Source organism: Erythranthe guttata, chromosome 9, assembly GCF_056151865.1.
Source record: "Erythranthe guttata isolate IM_541 chromosome 9, IM_541, whole genome shotgun sequence".
Classification (NCBI taxonomy): Eukaryota; Viridiplantae; Streptophyta; class Magnoliopsida; order Lamiales; family Phrymaceae; genus Erythranthe; species Erythranthe guttata.
This window is the reverse complement of record NC_142541.1, coordinates 2,013,653-2,035,069: the sequence shown is the minus strand read 5'-3', so window position 1 is coordinate 2,035,069 and position 21,417 is coordinate 2,013,653. Positions and strand designations below refer to the sequence as shown.

Genomic DNA, 21,417 nt, shown 5'->3' with positions numbered 1-21,417 from the left:
TGTCTACTTTGATTAATCTTCGTATTTTAAATTGCTTTCTTGTTTTTGCTTGTTTTTAATTTAGTTTAATTTAGTTTATTAATCCTTATTCGACTGTGTAGGGTGGGCTTGATAATAATTGGTAGAATTTAGCGTCTAGGATTAGATAATTAAATATTCCCTGTGGGTTCGATATCCGGACTTAATTGTCCACTATATTACTTGTACGATACGTGCACTTGCGTGTAGGTTTTCGACCAACAGACCTATTGGATCAAATGACGTTGTTCCTAGAAAAATAAAGGAGAAAATCGATAAACCCTCGAACCAAGTGGTTCCTAGTGAGAATGCTCCAGATGAATCTGTTGAGCCTGATATCGAAAAAGCGATATCAAATCCCGGGAATACCAAGAATCCCATAAGTTATTGCAATGAAATATGGGATAGAAATGAGATAATCACCGATAATATTTTTGTATTCTCGGTTGCACAAGAAATTATGTACGATGATTATGATAGTGAACCGCGTTCCATAATGGAATGTCGCCAAAGAAATGATTGGCCTAAATGGGAGGAATCAATAAAATATGAATTAGCTTCCCTAGAAAAACATAAAGTATTCGGGCAAATTGTTCAAACTCCGGATAATGTAAAGCCCGTTGGGTATAAATGGGTATTTGTCCGTAAGAGAAATGAGAACAACGAAATTGTAAGATATAAAGCCCGCCTTGTAGCTCAAGTTTTCTCCCAGCGACCTGGGATTGATTATGATGAGACGTATTCACCAGTGATGGATACGATCACTTTCCGTTTTCTTATCAATATGGTCGTCCAAGAGGGACTGGACCTACGTCTAATGGACGTTGTAACGGCCTATCTATATGGTTACTAGATTCTGATATTTATATGAATATTCCTGATTGATTTAAAATGCCAAACTATGGCGTTCCTCGTGAGCTGCACTCAATCAAATTACAGAGATCATTGTATGCTCTTAAGCAATCCGGTAGCATGTGGTATCACATATTGAGTGAATACCTTATCAGGGAAGGTTATAAAAATGATCCTATTTGCCCATGCGTTTTTATTAAAAGATCAGAAATCGGATTTGCTATTATTGCGGTTTATGTAGATGGCATGAACCTCATTGGCATTCCTGAAGAGTTGGCCAATGCTGCTGAGTATATAAAGAAAGAGTTTGAGGTCAAGGACCTTGGAAAAACCAAACTCTGTCTTGGTATTGAGCTTGAGTATAAAAATAACGGCATACTTATACACCAATCTGCATATACTAAACGATTGCTCATAAAGTTTAATATGGAAAATTTTAATTCATTGAGCACCCCTATGGTTGTGCGCAATTTAGATCCTAAAAAGGATATGTTCCGACCTAAAGAATTTGACGAAGAGATACTTGGCTCTGAAGTGCCGTATCTCAATGCTATCGGAACGTTAATGTATCTAGCACAATGCACTCGACCTGATATCGCTTTTGCGGTAAATGTGCTTGCGCGATACAGTTCTGAGCCTACCTGGAGACACTGGAATGATATTAAACATATTTTTCGATATCTCCGTGGTACTTCAGATTTGAGATTATTTTTATACGAAGAATGCAACTAACCAAGGGTTAGTTGGTTATGCCGACGCGGGATATATATCTCATCCCCACAAAGATCGCTCACAAACTGGATATTTGTTTTGTTATAATGGTGCAGGTATATCTTGGCGATCTACCAAACAGACACTGGTGGCCACCTCCTCAAATAATTCTGAAATAATAGCCCTTTATGAGGCACACAAAGAATGTGTTTGGCTAAGATCAATTATAGCTCATATACGAAATTCCTGTTGATTACATCCAGTTACAGACACGCCCACAGTCATTTACGAAGACAATGCTGCTTGTATAGCGCAAACAAGGGGCGGATACATAAAAGGAGATAGAACCAAGCATATATGACCAAAGTTCTTCCACACACATGAGCTTCAGAAGAATGGAGAGATCGATGTTCGACAAATTCGCTCATGTGGCAATCTTGCTGATTTGTTTACAAAGTCCTTGCCAACTTCTACATTTGAGAAGTTGGTATACGCCATTGGAATGAGAAGAGCCAATGTAAAGCAAGATTGACGACCCATTTAAGGTTATATTGCTCATTCCAGGGGGGGCAATGGTCCGCTGCACTCCTTTTCCCTTAAGACATGTTTTGGTCCCATTGGGTTTTCCAGCAGAGGTTTTTAACGAGGCAGCTTATGCACTCAACTTGGATTCGAGTTATGCACTATTTTTGGGGGGGGCAATGGTGCACTGCACTCTTTTTCCCTTATGGCATGTTTTGGTCCCATTGGGTTTTCCAGCAAAGGTTTTTAACGAGGCAGCTTATGCACTCAACTTGGATTCGAGTTATGCACTATTTTTCCCTTCTGATCGGTTTTGTCCCGTTGGGTTTTTCGACTCAAGGTTTTTAACAAGGCATATATTTTCATAATTAATTACTGAATTAGGTTTTGACAAAAATCTTACGCTAAAATAAAATTATTGATGAATTTGGAACAAAATTAAGTATTTTTGTAATTAATATATTGACCTTACGATATTAATAATTTTAGGACAAAATGCACTTCACCCCCTTAAAAAGTCAACTTTTTGCACTTTCCCCCCTGAAAATATACAAAAGAGACTTCCCCCCTTCAAAATCCAAAATAGTGAGCACATTACCCTAGAATCAACTTTTGTCCAGAATTTGGCCGGAGTTCGCATTTTATAAAGGGTATTTTCGTTATTTAAGGTTGAATTATTATTTTATCTTTTTTTTTCCTTTGAAAGGTATTATTTTATTTTTTCCAACTAAAGTAAAATCCTGCTCAGAAAATTATTTACTAAACGTAAAAACTAGGGCTTTTTTTTCTCTCCCCAAAATCAACCCACACTCTGCTACGAAATCTTCACTGACACAATCTGAAAATCGTGGAAGCTGTTGGCGCCATATTTTCGGTTATTGAAGATCGAGGAAATCCGCCAAGTTTTGGAATTAAAAGATTGGCAAAGATTTGTTTTACATATTTATTTTGGAATTTATTAGAGTCCTATTCTTATAATACTTCTATTAGGACTTAGATTTATTTCCATGTATTCTAGTTAGGTATCTTTTGTACTTATCTAGAATAGAAGTAGAAATCAACTAGGATTCTATTACTTAGTTAAATAGATTTCTTGGGGTTCAAGTTAGGTCTTAGGGCTTATTTTCGTGGCTATATAAGCCTCCAAGACATACAAGAACCGTGGGCATTATTTGGGAGAAAAACCACTTCATAGCATCGAAGCTTTGCCAAGGCGTTCTGCGGAGCAGGACTGTGCCATCGTTGCACTGTGCCAACATATACAGATTTGCTGTATAGATCTCAAGGGAGATCAGCCGCGTTTTCTGAAGGGAGTTCAGGCTTGAAGAAAGTTCAAGGCACGCGGAGTGGAGCTGCTGTAGAGAGAGACACGGAGTTCGAGTTGTGTACAAGAACGGCGTAAAAATTAAAGAGGGAGTCTTTATTATTTTTAATAAGTCCTATTAATGTACACTGTAAATCTGAACTAGTGAAATCGTGTTTGCAGGTCCACGTGGATGTAGGGCACATTTGTGTCTGAACCACATTAATTCCTTGTGTTCATTTATTTGCTTTAAGTAGTTTATAACTGTGTTAACACAAGAATTATAGTTGTAACTGAATACTGTTTCCACAACTTAACTGTTACAACTTAGGTTAATTGATTTCTATAGGCATATAAATCAACAATTGGCATCAAGAGCCTCTCACTAGATATACATAGTGTGTGATTTTGGGAATTTGATTTATTTTCCTTTTGTCTTCCATAGGAACTATGAATGCTCATATGGAAGGTGGTTCCACGACTCGCCCACCACTGCTTACTGGAACCAATTACTCTTATTGGAAGACCAAGATGAAGATGTTCATCAAGTCAATGGATGAAGATGCATGGCGCACAGTTCTGACTGGCTGGAAACGACCTGTTGCCACAGATGAAAAAGGAATTCAAACTGAGAAACATGAAAAAGACTGGAGCAAAACTGAACAGATTGCCGCAAATATGAATTCCAAAGCATTGAATGCCATGTTCAATGGAATTGATATCAATCAATTCAAAATCATCTCAGCATGTGAGTGTGCCAAAGAAGCATGGGAAAAATTACAAACAGCTTATGAGGGGACAACCTCTGTTCGATTATCAAAACTTCAGATGCTCGCTACTCGCTTTGAGGATCTTCGAATGGAAGAGAATGAAACCGTAAGCGATTTTAATTCGAAACTATGCGATATCTCGAATGAAACTCATGGTCTTGGTGAAACCTATCCTGAAGTCAAGCTTGTTCGTAAAGTGTTGAGATCAATGCCAGACCGATTCGCATACAAGGTCACAGCTATTGAGGAAGCAAATGATGTGGACTCATTGCGACTTGAAGATCTGATCGGAAATTTGCAGACATTCGAGAACAAGTTGAACATCAGCAAAATAGACAAAGAAAGAAAAATTGCTCTACAAACAGTCGCTGTGACAACTTCATCAGTGCCCCCAGTTCCCATGACAGCACTCGAAGTCAAGCTAACAAAATCCATGTCTCTAATAGCTAAAAACTTCGGAAAACTCGTGAATATGAATGGAAATCCTACAAGTTTTGAAAGAAAACCCAGAAGTCCTACAAATAAGCAAGAAGTGAGGAAGGGGATTCGATGTAGAGAATGCCGCGGCTATGGTCATATTCAAGCTGAGTGTGCAAACACTCTAAAGAAGCAAGGAAAATCACTTGCCACAACCTGGAGTGACGATAACTCTGAATCTGATGATGACAGTGAAGCAAGTGATGCTGAAACAAGTATTGACTTCTGTGGTACATGCAGGGTTACTGGCGTGACACAAGATGATGTTACATGCACTGAGCCGTCACACCTTAGGATCACTAAAGTGACACATGGTGATGTCACATGCACTGAGCCACCACACCTCAGGTATGCTACTCGTAATCTCAAGAATCATAGAAATTTAAACACAATTTTTTTGCCCACATGAGAAGAAGATTCAGAAGATGATGAAGAATGCTCCATTGAGATGATTCAACAGCAACTGAACGATCTTCTAAAGCAATGTCATGAGGTTGGTGATGAAAACAAGCGTTTGAAGGAGAAAGTAAAGGAACTGGAAGAGGAGAATGAAGCAGTTAAAGTCAACCTGAAGGCCAAAATCGATGAGCTTGAATTGGAAAATGAGGTACTGGAGGTAAAGCAGGATTTTGCTTTGAAAGATATTGACAATCTAAAAGAATTGCTGAGACATTTGCGAAACAACGATTGCAATAAGACAAGGCAGATCAAGAAAAATCCTGCTCCAATGAAAAATGCTGAACCCTGCCTCAACCTGAAGTGTGACAACTCCCCTGTTGCAAGAACGTTAGAGACATCAGTCAGTAAGTTAAATCGCACTACGATTCTTCCTTCAAACAGGTTAGATGAAATCTTAAATGCTCATCCCTCAAATCCTAATAAACTTGGTCTTGGCTATATTGGGAGTAAGTTCGATGGTAAACCAAATCCAAATCGAAAAATTAATTTTGTGAATAATACTGTCAAACCTACTCCACAACATGTTGCCTCACAGTCTTATACAAAAAGGTTTGTGCCAACTTGTCATTTATGTCACAAAGTAGGACATGTTAGGCCAAAATGCTTTAAAAGATGGAAATTGATAAATAAGAGTTTAGCATATCAATCATCAAATTCCGCTGCATGGGATCACAATTCCCAAAGAAGATACTCTGATAATAAATGGATGAATAAGTATAATGCAAACTGTTTTCCTGCTATTCTTTCTTTAAAAGCATGTACTACTAACTCTTGGTATTTTGATAGTGGTTGCTCCAAGCATATGACAGGTGTACCTAATTACTTAAAAAACCTGCATAATGTGTCTGGTGGACAAGTTACTCTTGGTGATGGAAACAAGACCTTTGTGAAAGGAGAAGGTAACTTGGATGTTGGAGGATTACCTAACCTTGACAATGTTCTGTATGTAGAGGGTTTGAAATCAAACCTACTCAGCGTAAGTCAGCTATGTGATCTATACGACTCAGTGTTGTTCACCAAGCGTAAGTGTGAAGTGTTTGATCAAAACAACAGGTGTGTTCTATCTGGTTATAGATCATCTGATAATTGTTATAAAATTGATCAAACTGACCAAGTTGAACAGTGTCCCCACACCACCTCTGATACCACAGATCTATGTTGTCATCGACTGGGGAATTTGAATTTTCAGGATCTAACACGAAATATCAATGCAGGTTGTGTGAAAGGTGTTCCCCAACTAAACTCCAATACACCAGATTTATGTGGCGACTTTCTAATGGGGAAACAAACTGAGAGCATTGGAAGAGAAATACCATAAGCCAAAATCACAGAAGTATCAGTGCCTACATATGATGTCACAACTGAAGATGTTACCACTGGTAAAGAAGGTATGAAAACTTGCAATAAGCCCAAGGTTGACTACCAGGAAATCTTCAGGTATGTCTATTTCACCTCCACCGTTGAACCAAAAAACATCAAAGAAGCAATTCTTGATGAATTTTGGGTGTTAGCCAAACTTGAGGAACTTGAGCAGTTTTCTCGAAATGACATGTGGGAACTGGTTCTGAGCGATGACAAGGTAAAGCAACTAGAGGATGTGATATTTATCTCAAAGAGCAAATATGCCAAGTACGTGGTAAGTAAATTTGGGTTGAAAAAGGCCAAGCTTTTAACAACACCAATGACCTCAATTGAGAAGTTGGGACGAGATTGTGATGGCACAGACGTTGTTTCCACACTATACAAGAGCTTGATAGGAAGTTTGTTTTATCTTTCTGCTAGTAGATATGATATTTGTTTCAGTATAGGTATTTGTGCTATGTACCAAGCAAGCTCTAAAGAGAGTCATTTGAGTGCTGTAAAGCGCATTATCCGATATGTTAGTGGAACACCCGAATTGAGAAAATGGTATTCAAAAGATACTAATAATTGTCTTGCAGGGAACAGTGATGCTGACTGGACAAGAGATATGGATGACATAAAAAGCATCACATGAGGTTGTTTCTACATGGGTAACAATTTGGTATCTTGGTACAGTAAGAAACAAAATTCCATTTCCTTACTTAATGTTGCGTGTGAATACATAGCTGCAGGTAGCTGTTGCACTCAACTCGTTTGGATGCAACTTATGTTAAATAACTATGGCTTTCGTGAAAAAGAGTTGCATGTCTTTTGTGATAATGAGAGTGCCATAAATATTTCAAAAAATCATGTTCAGCATTTTAGGACAAAACATAGAGATATTCGTCTTCATTTCATCAGGAATTTAGTTGAGCAGAAACGTGTGACTATAGATTATGTGTCCATAGACAATCAACTAGCCGATATTTTCACAAAGCCTCTTGATTTCCTTAGGTTTGATTCCTTGCGTAAAGCGCTTGGAATTCGCCATGTGCAAAACTGAATTTTCTATAATAGTGCAATTAATGTTTATGTCCGGATTGCACTTGAATTTTCTTAATCGGACATTATATGTGTCACCTACGAATGTGACATCCTTGCTTTTGGAATAGGAATGATGGGAGGTTCATTTTGACTAATTGTTTGTGTGTTAGTTTTCGTGAATTAATTTTTGTTTCCACAGTTAGCCATGATAGAAGTGTGCTGCCCCCTCTATCGGGAGTGATCAATGTCTATGACCTCATTCATCTCAAAGATCATACCTCTATTGGGAGAATTATGCTACCGCATATGCATCCCTGACTTCTATTTAAAAGCTATGTGGATTCTTAAGGAGGTTGTCATCCTAATGTTTGCTTGAACATCATATCAAAAAAAAAAAAAAAAAAAAAAGGAAAAAGTTGGGATGGTATTCAAGCATATATTAGGAAATTCTCCTTGAAGTCCACGATCGAATTGCTGTGCTAATCGCATACGCATTCATAACCCTAATAAAATTACCTAAATTATGGTTTCTTGAGTATGGTCATGGGGTTATAGGTATATCGTGCATCCAAGAGTTTGCTCGGTGGCCTTCTATTGTGATTTTCTTTAAGATTATCAAATTAATTCATGAAAACCGAGCCCTCAACTTTTAATGTTGTGATCTTCTTGATTTTCTTTTCCTTAAAAGATGTGATTTTTTCCTTTTTTCGTTTTAAAATTTTTTCTTGAATTTTTTATATATGGGCTTTGTGAATTTTTTGGCTACTAGTTGTCTCTGGCCACGTGGCTATGGCCATGTCATCTGCCTTCTCTATTTTTTTGATGTTTCGTGTGGAGAATATCTTGTTTGTTATTGGTCACGGATTTTGTGGGATCTTCTTCTGATTTGAAAATATCCGGTATTTGAAGAGTCCTCTCTTTTTCTGCCATCTTTTCTCGGTCCTTGTGCTTTAAATATCTGCCCCTTCTAGGGTTTCTGAGTTTATTGTGGCCTCTGGCTGACTGTTGACATATGGCTGTCTTGATACGTGATCCGTTTGAATCTCTGAAGAAGCGTGTGGGAATATACTTCTGTTTTATCATGATGTTTGTAGGATCTGTTATCATCCTATCTTTAGGGCCTCTAAGATTTCTCAATATTTCTTATACTCGACCTCTCTCTCCAATATCTCTCTATGCTTTTCGAAAGCTACTCGTCTCTTCTCTTTTTTGTGCTCCACAGATTTACTATGGAAAGAGACAAATCGGTCGAGGGGTCTGAAATGAGGAAGCACAAACAACTGTGCATCGCCGTTCGACAAGAAGTCTGGAAAAACGTCAAAGTCTGTGACGACAACAGTGGTCTCTGTAGTTCCCATCTCTCTCATGGCCACAATTCCGGAGCCCATACTCACACATGTGCAGTCACCAGCCCCAAGCTCCAAATAAGATGTTGTCTCTGATCCGCTGGACAATATTCTGGTTGAAAGTGATCCTTCCATGTCTAAGGCAGAAGATGTTAGTGGTGAAGACCGTGTCGCAATTGAAGAAGCTACTTTCAGCACCCATGTGCAGCTTTGCCGGCCTCAAAGGAAGTTTGAGAGCAATTATGGTCTTGATGATGAGTCATACGCTTCGAGTGGCTACCAATCTCTTTCTGAGCAGACTTATGCTAGCTTTACTGCCATACATCCAATTAGATCTGAGTCATCAGAATCTTCACCAGAGTTCTAACTTTCTGTTGATTCTCCATTGTTGGGTCTCGCGGTTACTTGCGAAGGGAAATTTTTCAATGTGGCTCCAAAATTGAATAAAGATATTTACTGGTGTAAGAATCAAATCACTGATAAGCCCTTTGTGTCAATGACACACCATAGCCGTTGTGATCACCGTATGCTGGGTTTCTCTGAAGCGTCACTCATGATGTCTTTATCAACATTGGGGAGCATATCTTTGCTCAAAATGGAGCTCTTGCTAAACTCTCGCAGAAAAAGTTGGAGTGATGCCTACCTTTTCCCTCGTTGATCTAACATTCCTTGTCACCACATTTCTTAGAGGTTGCTCTCAAGGCGAAGAAGAGTTTACTTAATGCTTCTGGGCCCATGACATCTGGTTGCTCCTGAAATTGGTTGTATCAATGAGAATTTTACAAAACTTCACGTGAGGATTACATCTGTAACTCCTGTTTTGATCAATGACTTTTATAAGTGTCCAAACGAGGTTACTTCCAAACCTTCTGTTTCTATGGACACTCTGGCCTCTGTTCTCACTGCCAAAGTGTTGAAAAAATGGCCTGGTCTGAAATCTGCTTCTCATGTCTTTAAGCTGGCTCAACTGTATTCGGTCCTGTTCAAGATAGGCATTTCCAACTGGTTTCCCACTAACCACAATGCCACTCTCAATCCCACCCAAGCTGAATTTTTATGGTGCATCACTCATGACCATAAAATCAATATTGGTGATTAGATTTTCAATCAGATTGGTGTGTTAGCCAATTCCCGAACCGAGCGTGAGCATCTGCCGTTTCTTTCTTTGATATATCAGCTCTTGATCAAACAAGGCCTGCCCACTCGTGATGCCACTCTGTTGGATCCTCCTGGCCGTCCAATCACTATCCATGGTAAGGTCATTTCTGAACATTTTGCTGATCTGCCTCCTATCGATCCTTCTATTGTTCAGACGGTCTCTCGCGCGAAAAAGGATCCCATTGTCTCTGTTTCTATTCCGCCGCCAGTTGATGTGGTCACCAAAGATGAGCTCACTCGTTTTTATGAGTCTATCCAGGCTCAGCTTGCTCAGGGATTTTCGTCTATTCAGGATCAGCTTCTTAAGACTTTGGCACAGTCTGGTCAGAAAGGGGGAGTAGCAACAACTCCAGATGCAACTCCGCATGCCCCAGCAAAAACTTCAATGATGAAGCAGCAGTCCACAACCGCAAGGCAAAGCGTCCAGCAATTCTCATGATAATGATCAGCTCTCCGACTATGATTATAGGGAAGTTTCCTTGAAAAACTTTTTTGTTGTCCTTTTTGAACTGCTTAAATTTATATCTTATTTAGGACTGTTATAGTTATGATTACTTTCCTGTTTTTTGGATATCATCTTGGTTATCTTTATTTTGTGCCTTGGGCTTGTTTTGGATAACTTTGTGCTGCAGGAAATTTCTCTGTTACAACAACTTCTATTGTACTAACAGTATGTGATGCAGGGGGAGTTAATCATTTCTGCAAAAAGAGAAAATCTCATATGCAGGGGGAGTTCTTGTTAAATATGGATTCTGACCAATCTATGCCAAAGGGGGAGATTGTTGGCGCCATATTTCCGGCTATTGAAGATCGAGGAAATCCGCCAAGTTTTGGAATTAAAAGATTGGCAAAGATTTGTTTTCCATATTTATTTTGGAATTTATTAGAGTCCTATTCTTATAATACTTCTATTAGGACTTCGATTTATTTCCATGTATTTTATTCTAGTTAGGTATCTTTTGTACTTATCTAGAATATAAGTAGAAATCAACTAGGATTCTATTACATAGTTAAATAGATTTCTTGGGGTTCAAGTTAGGTCTTAGGGCTTATTTTCGTGGCTATATAAGCCTCCAAGACATACAAGAACCGTGGGCATTATTTGGGAGAAAAACCACTTCATAGCATCGAAGCTTTGCCAAGGCGTTCTGCGGAGCAGGACTGTGCCATCGTTGCACTGTGCCAACATATACAGATTTGCTGTATAGATCTCAAGGGAGATCAGCCGCGTTATCTGAAGGGAGTTCAGGCTTGAAGAAAGTTCAAGGCACGCGGAGTGGAGCTGCTGTAGAGAGAGACACAGAGTTCGAGTTGTGTACAAGAACGGCGTAAAAATTAAAGATGGAGTCTTTATTATTTTTAATAAGTCCTATTAATGTACACTGTAAATCTGAACTAGTGAAATCGTGTTTGCAGGTCCACGTGGATGTAGGGCACATTTGTGTCTGAACCACATTAATTCCTTGTGTTCATTTATTTGCTTTAAGTAGTTTATAACTGTGTTAACACAAGAATTATAGTTGTAATTGAATACTGTTTCCACAACTTAACTGTTACAACTTAGGTTAATTGATTTCTATAGGCATATAAATCAACAGAAGCAAAATGAGTTGGAAATTGCGACAAGGCCAACAGAGAACAATCAATGGTATTTATATTGACTTTGATTTTTATTCTTATGCTCTTCTTTAACAATGGCATTAAATCAATGGTTAAGTTAATGTATTTTATACAATCAGCGTCCCATTTAAATATGAAAAATGGTCCCACACCATTAAAAAGTTTGTCTTGTATATGCTTTATGTATACGGATTTGAGATTGTGGATGTCTACCATGTAATTTTTTTTCTTTTATTTTCAAATAATAATAAATCCACTATGGCCCCATATACTTTAACTTTTTCCGATGTTAATATACTATTTTATGTCATTACCTGACCTCAATTAATTAGTTTCACTTAATGTATATTAATATTTTGTATGTCCCAGGTGACTCAAAAGATTTTACAATTCAAATGCATCATGGAGGAAATTTTCTAAATCTCGGTTTACGATATTATGCTGGAGGTAAAGTTGACCACTTTGACAATTGTAATGCAGACACGATGTCGATGAGAGAAATACATTCCATGTCCGTTGAATTGGGTCACTATAAATTAGGTGATAATTGTGTTGCATTGAGATATTATCACACTTTAGGAAGACCTTATGATTGCACTGCTGTTAAAGAATTGCTTAATGACATCGATGCAATGAACTTGGAGAATTTTGTTGACGGGGATAAAGTGGTTGGTGTTTTTGTTGAACATATGAACTTAGCAGAATTCAACAAAGAAGATGATAATGAGCAATTGGTATGCACTGCCTTTGATGATAATGATAATGAAAGTGTGGGTGAGATTAGGGTCGGTGCTATTAATACAGAAGATTCTGATTGTGATAGCAATGAACAATCATATGGCGACGATTCTGAACACTCTGATAAACTACATGATAGTGAATATGATGATGAGATATATGACAAAAATATTGATCTGGATGTTGAATGGAATGGGGCGGTTTTGTGCCAAAATGCTAATAACGAGGCTTTAGTTTGTCGGAGTGATGCTACAAAAGGGGATTTTGAATACAACCATGCATATCCGCTTATGTTCAATCCTAAAGCAGATATGGCTGATCCAAAATTCGTTGTTGGATTATGTTTTTCATCAACCGATATTTTTAGAGCAGCTGTGAGAAGACACTCTATGAAGCATGGAAGAGATATCCCATTTTTGAAAAACGTGTTAGAGTAGGTGACCAACAAGCCAACATGTGGTTGTGGTCTTTCGTATTTATTATTGTAATAAACGAACCTTTATTCGTATTAATGATAAAACACCTTGGCATTCTATATCTTTGTCCCTTTGTCACAAGCATAGATATAGTCCTTACAGTTATTACAAGTACTAGTAATTGATCGTTAGGATCGTGAGATATTTACTTAAGTATTATAACTGTTAAACGTGTTCCTAGTCGAAGGGTTACGCCACTAATGAGGATATCGGCCTTTCCCATTAAGACTAGCACTTAGTGTATGTGTACTGCATCTCATCAGTAAACGGTATTGTGATATCGGCATGCATAAGTGGGTGCTCGTAAGTTGACGAGTTCACTGAACTCCCTCACCCTAGAAATCTCTAAGTGGTTCCCAATAATCGAGTAGAGATATCTATGGTATAGTTGTACACCATTAGTCCTTATGACCTAGACATCACCGTGACTTCACTAGAGGACCAGCTGTATCGTGACCTGTCCCTGAGTTCCACCGAGGACCATCCCAAGTAGGGGTGGAAATCGGAACGAAATTTCCGATTTCCGCCGATTCCGATCCGAATATTTCCGAATTTGGAACGGTTTTTTGTAATCCGATTTCCGAATTTCCGATTTCCGATTTTTCCGAAAATAATCGGATCGGAATCGGAATTTGATATGAAATTTTCGGAATTTCCGAATTCCGATCCAAAATAATTCCGAAATTTTCCGAAATTTTCCGATATTTTTCCGAATTTTCCGATTTATTTTTTATATTAAAAAATTATTATATGTCCATATGGTCCCACTAATTTTCCTATTCCGTGATGGGCCATAAATTTATTTCTTCTAAAAATATAATCATGACCCATGTAATAGGCCCAATTAATAAAATTACAACTACTAACCTTTTTCAATTCTAACCTAATTTTTTCACTTCAATTTTTTCTTCGTTTCAATTTTCTACCGCCGCTGCTTCTTGAAGTTTCTCTTTGCTTTCAAACTTCAATTTTCTACTCTTTTTTCTTCTTCCTTCTCCGCAGTGGTGCCCCTGTGCTCAAGCTTTCTGTCCATTGTGTTATGTTTCGATAAATTAGCCACCTACAGAAAACTTCTACTTTTTTCTTTTGTAATTTTAACATATTTTGTAATTTTAGGGATTATTCATGTGATGTATGAACATTTGCTCTGGTAATGTGAAGATAATAGAAATTCTAGATTGTGTTGCAGACATGAGGGATTATAACACTCGATTCATGCTGGAATTTTTTTGTTCTCGATTTTTTTGTTTTTTTTCTTCTCTTTCTCAAAAAATATCCGAAATTTCCGAATTTCCGAAAATTTCCGAAAATTCGGAATCGGAACTCGTTTTTAGATTCCGAATATTTCGGAATCGGAATCGGAAATGAGAATTCAGTTCCGAAAAAAATCGGAAATTTTCCGAAAAGCCTTTTTCCGATCCGATCCGTCCGATTTCCACCCCTAATCCCAAGGGCCAGTGTTCGTGCAGTCCGAAATCTAGTGGGAGGTCTGTGCATTGTAGTCGGGGATTCGATCGCTAGAATAGTCTTGGATGTCCTGTGTGTTCTGAAAGTTTGTAATCATTCTAAGTCTCTGGCCAGAGCTGACTAAGTGATGATTAGAGAATTCGATTCTCTAAGTCATGCACGTAAGGATTACAACACTTAGAACGATCGCACCGTCATTGAACATATAAAGAGGTCTCGATGAACCAATGCCTCTAGTTCAATCGGGACATATGAATCGAAGGGACCGTACTGTACGTTAACTATATCTGAAGGTTCTTGCAGGCACTTCATTTGTATCTAGGGAATCATGACGCGTAGTTGCTAGACGCCAATCTTGATTCGTTGGGTGATTAAGGTGAAACGAGCTTCATCTTAATCGTAACTCTAAGGGACGAGTTTTGACCACAAAGGGTTGTGGGCCCACGGCTAGCTTACACCTGAACCATCGAGGGTCACACTGCTCGTGCACATGAGATCTAATTGAATAAACGGTCAGAGATAAAATAGTTTATCTTTGCATGATTGGAAGTCAATACGATTGAGTCCAACATTCGTAATTTGGAATTATGAATGAGAATAAGAAAAGGAAAAGAATAGGCAAACATGTTAGTGAACTTTCTAAATCGGGAAGTTTCCAAATTTAGAAAGTGCACTGAACTAGGGTTTCCACTTTTGGAAAGTTGGAAAATGAAAGATGGCACTCGTAATGACGAGGATATTATAATGATTCCGAAAATGTAATTGTTGCAATTTTCCGATCATTGAATTGAGAGAGACGAGCAAGTAAAGGAACTAACGAGCTTAAGCTGTTGGGCCCGGTCCAACTTAAGCCCGTTAGGGTTTTATGCAAGGGACTATAAATACTTGATTTATAGGCCTTGCACAAACACACAAGATCTAACCCTAACCCTAGTCGTCCACCTCTCTCTCTCGGCCTCTCTCTCCCGCGGCCACCTCCGCCGTCAACGCCGCCGTTTCGCCGGAATCGGCCGTTCATCGGCCGGTTACTTTGGTAGCTTCTTTCCTTCTCTTTTTTCTTCCGTTTTTCTAACTATTACGTGTCTAGTGCCACGTATTTAGTAGATCAAAGTATACGAGGTGAAATCCGAGAGGAGGAAGACCGAAGATCGAAGAATCGAAGAGCAGCGCACGAGCCGAAGCCGCACGCTGCCCCACGCGCCGCCCCGGAAAGACCGCGCGTGAGTTTCACGCGCCGCCGTGGCCGTCTCACCGCCGCTGCCGCTGCACCGCTGCTGCCCCGATTGTACGGATTGGTTTCCGTAGCAATCTCGACTTGCTTAGCACTTCTACCTCACGCTTCAAGAGGTAAACACACGAACTCGAAGTTCTTGTTTCGTTTAAACGTTATATATATTCATGTTTGTTTTCGTATGATTTTATGTGATTATGTGTAATCGTTTTAAATCATTGCAAGCATGTTATTTGGTTTAAACGCGAGCATGTTAATTGATTTAAAATTCGGTTAAATTAATTAGCATATATGTTGTTATTTAATTTCGCTGGAAGCGCAAATGTACGCAATTAATTGATTAAATTTGTCGGGCATGTGCTTATGTGCTTTAAAGTCGTTTAAATCGCATTAAATTTTTGTTTTCCGCTGCGTATGCGTGCCTGAAACCCAACAAAACGATCCTCATAGAGTTAGAGTAAAGTGTAAGGATGAGCAGTGTTAGTGGATGGTCTATGCGTCTTATAAGCATGGTGAAAATACAATGCAAATCAAGACTCTTGGATCATAACATAGTTGTAGTAGGCAGAGCAAAGTTTCAGCTGCAAATTCCAGATTTTTTGCCACTAAATACCATGACCACATACGGACCAACCCTTCTTGGCCTATTACATCCATGATGACTGTTGCACAAAAGGAGTGTCAGTTAGAATTTTTAAGCTTTCAGTTGTACATAGCTAAGAGAAAAGGGTTGGAACAGGCTAGTGGTAGTGAGAAAGAGCAATTTTCAAGGTTATGGGATTATGCAGAGGAAATCAAAGCAACAAATCCCGACACTACGGTGAAAATAAAGAGTCATATTGGTGAAGATAATGTGCTGAGATTTCAGAGAATGTATATTTGTTGGGGAATACTGAAAACTGGATTGTTGGAGGGTTGTAGGCCTCTCATAGGGTTAGATGGTTGTCATTTAAAGGGTCCAAGTGGAGGGATCCTTCTAACTGCAGTTGGTATTGATGGAAACAACAGTATGTACCCTTTTGCCTATGCTGTTGTTGAAAAAGAGAAGACTAAATCATGGTTATGGTTTTTGGAGCTTTTAGTTGAAGATTTGGACATTAGTAATAGTTACACGTGGACTATAATGTCAGATAAGCAGAAAGGTTTAGTGGAAGCTGTTGAAAAATTGTTACCGGATGCTGAGCACAGATTTTGCGTTTTGCATTTGTACAACAATTTCAAACTGAGTCACAGAGGATTGCGTTTGAAGGAACTTTTGTGGAGAGCAGCATCATCAACAAGAATTGTGGACTTCAATGCAGCAATGAATGAGTTGAAGAATGTTGATAGTAAGGCATTTCAGTGGTTGTCAGCTAGATCACCTCAACATTGGTCTAGAGCTTACTTTAGTACTTACTTGAAGTGTGATATGCTTCTTAACAACCTATGTGAGAGCTTTAATGGAATGATAAGAAAAGCTAGAGAAGAACCAATAATCTCGATGCTTGAGTTGATCAGAATAATGTTAATGAGAAGAATTCATCGACAAAGGGACTTGGTCGGTAAAAGTAGTAGCAGATTGTGTCCAAGAATCCAACTTAAGTTGGATGAAGTCAAGAAAGAAGCCATGGCGTATAATGTTGAGTGGAATGGGCATGAACAATTTGAGGTGATTGGTGCATTTCAGGAAAAAATTGTAGTACACTTGGGTGAAAAAACTTGTAGCTGTAGAAAGTGGAATGTTTCGGGGGTACCTTGTAAACATGCTATTGTAGGTATGTTTTATATGCATTATCCACCTGAAGAGTTTGTGGTTGATTGTTACAAAAAAGAGGTGTACTTGAAGGCTTATTCGAGGATGATGAACCCAATGCATGGCCCTGACGAGTGGCCAAACTCTAATAGAAGCCCGCTACATCCTCCTATTGTGGAAAAGCTTTCAGGCAGACCGAAGAAGGCTAGAAAGAAGCAACTCGGAGAAGAAGTTACAAAAAATGGCAAAAAAAAACTAGCAAGAAAAGGGACAAAAAGTAGATGTTCTATTTGCAAAGAATATGGACATTACAAACGCACATGCCCCAAAAAGGATAATAATGTTGGAGTAAGAACAGAAGTTTCTGCCATTACTAAACTAAAGGTAACTTTAACTTTAGTTTATAATAAATTTTTGCTTGGATTTAACTTGGGCTTACTATATTATTATTGGTTGTAGGTGAGAAGGAAGAATACATTTTCAAGAGCTCAGCCAGATGCAATAATATCTACTCAACCAGCTCCAAGATTGAGTATATCCCAAGATGGTGGCTTTTAGACATAGAGATGGTGTGTGTAGATTTTTTTGAAAATGCCTATTAATATATACTTTTGGGAATGATCGTCTGATACATTTTTTTGTCAAGGATCTTGATATTAGGTTGATTTGATTTTGAATGCTTTTGATGCCTTAAACTTGACGTATGTTTGATTGGTTTCTTATAAACTTACTGAATGGCTTTTTGTCAACTTTTTTTTTGGTCAACAATGATTATCTGATGTTATTTACAGATTTTGATTTACTATTATATATTTTGGTTTGCTTGTTGTACATGTACGTTTAATTTGCGAAGTTTGATTCTTGTACATGTTCTGTAAGTGAAAGTGAAAATAAAGTTTAAAAAAAAAAATTATTGTTATATATTGTGGTTTCATTGTTGTACATGTATTGTTTACTTTGCAAAGTTTGGTTCTTGTACATGTTCTGTAAGTGAAAGTGAAAATAAAGTTTAAAAAAATAAAAAATTACTATTATATATTTAGGTTTCATTGTTGTACATGTATTGTTTAATTTGCAAAGTTTGGTTCTTGTACATGTTCTGTGAGTGCAAATAAAGTACGAGGAAAACAACATTTACATTATAGTACATGAATCAAGATAAAGACTGCTGGCAACTTTTGACATAAGTTTACAGTATAATTCAACAACTATCAATTAAAATTCAAGTTTACAGTACATTACAATAACAAATACATTGACTGCATAAAAGGTTCAACATCTAGTCCTAAACACCATACATACCATACACCCCATACAAATAGATGCACGAATAAACCTCAAACTAGAAATTATCAAAACCATTCTTTCACATACTATTACACATAATCGACAATAAACGAAAACTATGATTTGCACAAAGGCAAATACACGATAGATAGGAAGACCAACAACATAAATAAGAAGACACACTTGGTTCCAATTCGAAAATAAGTTGTTTTTTGTTTTTCTCATTCGAGGTATTTGACCATGTACGGACCTTCGAGCTTGTATCCTAACTTTATATAGTAATGCCTAGTTCCTACACCTGAAATAACACATATATTTGTCGACTTGTGCTCTCTAAGAGCAATCCACTCTGTTTCAGCTTCTCTTCCATGAACTGGAATTGCGTAAACATGTAACTCGCGAACAATGGAACACTTTCCAATGAGCTCTGGACATGTTACATTCTTTCCACATTTCCGTAAGCCAGGAATTATTTGTAGCTCTATCTGTTTCCCATGAAAGGATCCAATCACGCAACAAATGCACAACCACTGCATTTAGTAAAAAATGCAAACATCAAACATATATAAATACATATAAATTTGAAAGCTTATGAAATTTGTACAAGTTTTAATGTGTACCTTATACTTGATACAAGTATTGTACCTCTTTCGGGATTCCTTTCCATTAAGAAGTTCTTTGCACCACCATATTCCCACAAAAAACATTATTGATTTTGGACAACTTTTCTTACAATCAGTTACAACCCCTCGAGCACTATCAATTTAAACATTATCAATTTAATAATTCAAACTACTTACCCACTAAAGCTTGAGTCAATGTTCGAAAAATAAATAAAGACAAATAATAGCCATCAACAATCAATGGAGAAGAGCTAGCCTGATTCGCGAATCCAGTTTCGCGTAGAAATGGATAAAAATGTTACCTTTAATGAATCTTTTGACCGGTTGATGGAGAAGAGATGGCCGCTGATTCGATTTGATTTTGAAAAGAAGAACCCTAAGTTGGCCGATTCAATTTGGAGAGATTGTCGCTGCTGGATTTGAGTTTTGGGAAAAAGAAAACTCAAGGTTTCGTTGATTCGATTTGAGGAGAAAGGCGTTGATAAAAAATGGAATATAAGTGGAAAAATAAAAAAAATAAAAATAAAAAAATATATATAAAATGAAATTTAAATGTGCATTATTGAAATCCGGCGAAAATCTGAACAGAATACACTTTCGGGGCAAACTGCTCCTAGTTTTATATTTTGAAGGGGGAAGTCTCTTTTATACATTTTCAAGGGGGAAAGTGCAAAAAGTTGATTTTTTAAGGGGTGAAGTGCATTTTGTCCATAATTTTAAGTGCATATTTTAGATTTTTTTGGGTACATTTTTATTCTAATAATTATTTCTTTCTTTTTTCTTTCTAATAATCATTCAATTCAACAAAGAAATATAAGTAAAAAAAACATGTCTATATTATTTTGATTCAAAAAAAAAAAAAATTTGAACAATCAACCACCGAAAGAGCGAGCAATAATCGCCAGGGCGTCGGCAAAGATCCCAACGAGTCTATCCGTATTCGCGACCTCGGCCGGTGCATTATGATTAAAAACCGCCTCGCACGCGTCGACTCCGGCGCGGATCGACTCGGCATTCTTCCTGAGTACCGCCCACGCCTTTGAACTCAATTCGCCGGGGGCCGCCTGGAAATGCTCAAGCGCGGTCTGGTAGAGATCGATGCACCGGCTGTATTGGTTCTTAACGGCCGGGTCCGCCGCACGCATCATGGCTTCGTGCATGTCGATTTTGGTGTTGCCGCCGTAGTACGCCGCCCATTGGACCGCGATCTCCCCCAGCATCGGGGATGCCGCCGTCGCGCTGCGCGGATCGATGTTGAAACATTGTTGGCAGAACGGCGGGTCGACGGTTTGACGGCACACGTCGTCCACCGCGGCGCCGTGTGTTTGTAGAGAGAGAAAAAGCAATTGGATGCTGAAAATTAGGGAGCAACATATGTAGAGAGAGGAAAACTTGGCCATGTTAATATTTGATTCCCGCCTTTTTTTTTCTATTCAATTTGTGGGGTTGTTTTTTTTTCATCTCTAATTCATGTGAATTTATACAAAAATATTTGTAGTATTTTAGTAAGTAACTAAATATCAAATCTAGTTTAATTGTTGAGAAATTAAATGCGTCTGATTTCTTGCTATATAAATCTTATATATAGAAGGAATGTTTTTTATATATATGTATACACTTTTTTTTTCTTTAATCAATCTTATATAAAAAAGGTCAAAATCTTATATCCAATTTAATAATATTTTGTGTCCAATGTTTATAATACATTAATACTAATTTACTTATTATATCGTTAATTCCAGTTTCCATCCTTGAGATGTAGCATGTTGGCACAATGGCACTTTGCACCCTGAACAAAATATTAATATCACTTTGCAATATTGAAATACAATAAACCATGTATAATGCACCTCGAATAAATTTTTTTAAAGATAATTTAATATAGTAGTATTTGTTTAGGATGCCAAAAGTCAAATCAGTTTTTTTCGTATTCACGAAACTACAATGTGAAAAAATTATCAATATATTTAAAAAAATCACAAAAAAATAAATTATTTTACATAATAAATCACATAAATAATAAACACATCATAACGTTGTGAAGCCATGATTTAATGAATGGGGGATCGAATATACATTAAAAAGTTTAAATAAAAAATATCGTAAAAAAAAATTAATGACAATAATGATTGTTCCAAGAATGACGACTCTAGTATTTTCAATTTTGCTATAGGGTGGGTTACGGGAGCACGGAGGCAACGCCTCAAAAAAAACAATAGGATTTTTTATTTTTGTAACTAGT

At 37.7% G+C, this 21,417-nt stretch overlaps 3 protein-coding genes and 1 long non-coding RNA gene across 4 annotated transcripts; 2 read left to right on the top strand and 2 right to left on the bottom strand.

Annotated features, from left to right (window-relative positions):
* The first annotated feature begins 3,855 nt into the window (after positions 1-3,855).
* On the top strand, positions 3,856-5,746 carry LOC105964776 (uncharacterized). The gene is made up of 2 exons (XM_088823263.1): positions 3,856-5,260; positions 5,351-5,746. Exon 1 carries the CDS (start codon positions 3,857-3,859, stop codon positions 5,060-5,062), a length of 1,206 nt encoding a protein of 401 aa, XP_088679389.1. The 5' UTR covers position 3,856; the 3' UTR covers positions 5,063-5,260; positions 5,351-5,746.
* Positions 5,747-16,041: 10,295 nt separating this feature from the next.
* On the top strand, positions 16,042-17,823 carry LOC105966280 (uncharacterized). Its single transcript, XM_012990846.2, has 2 exons — positions 16,042-17,649; positions 17,725-17,823. The coding sequence occupies exons 1-2, from the start codon at positions 16,189-16,191 to the stop codon at positions 17,821-17,823; spliced, it is 1,560 nt and encodes a 519-aa protein (XP_012846300.2). The 5' UTR covers positions 16,042-16,188.
* Positions 17,824-18,596: 773 nt separating this feature from the next.
* On the bottom strand, positions 18,597-19,307 carry LOC148767853 (uncharacterized). The gene is made up of 2 exons (XR_016033589.1): positions 19,173-19,307; positions 18,597-19,082 (listed from the first exon to the last, which is right to left on the bottom strand). It is a non-coding gene; the product is annotated as an uncharacterized LOC148767853 (long non-coding RNA).
* Positions 19,308-20,047: 740 nt separating this feature from the next.
* LOC105952135 (putative invertase inhibitor) lies at positions 20,048-20,575 on the bottom strand. The gene has a single exon (XM_012975650.1). The coding sequence runs from the start codon at positions 20,573-20,575 to the stop codon at positions 20,048-20,050; it is 528 nt and encodes a 175-aa protein (XP_012831104.1).
* Between the last annotated feature and the right edge of the window lie 842 nt (positions 20,576-21,417).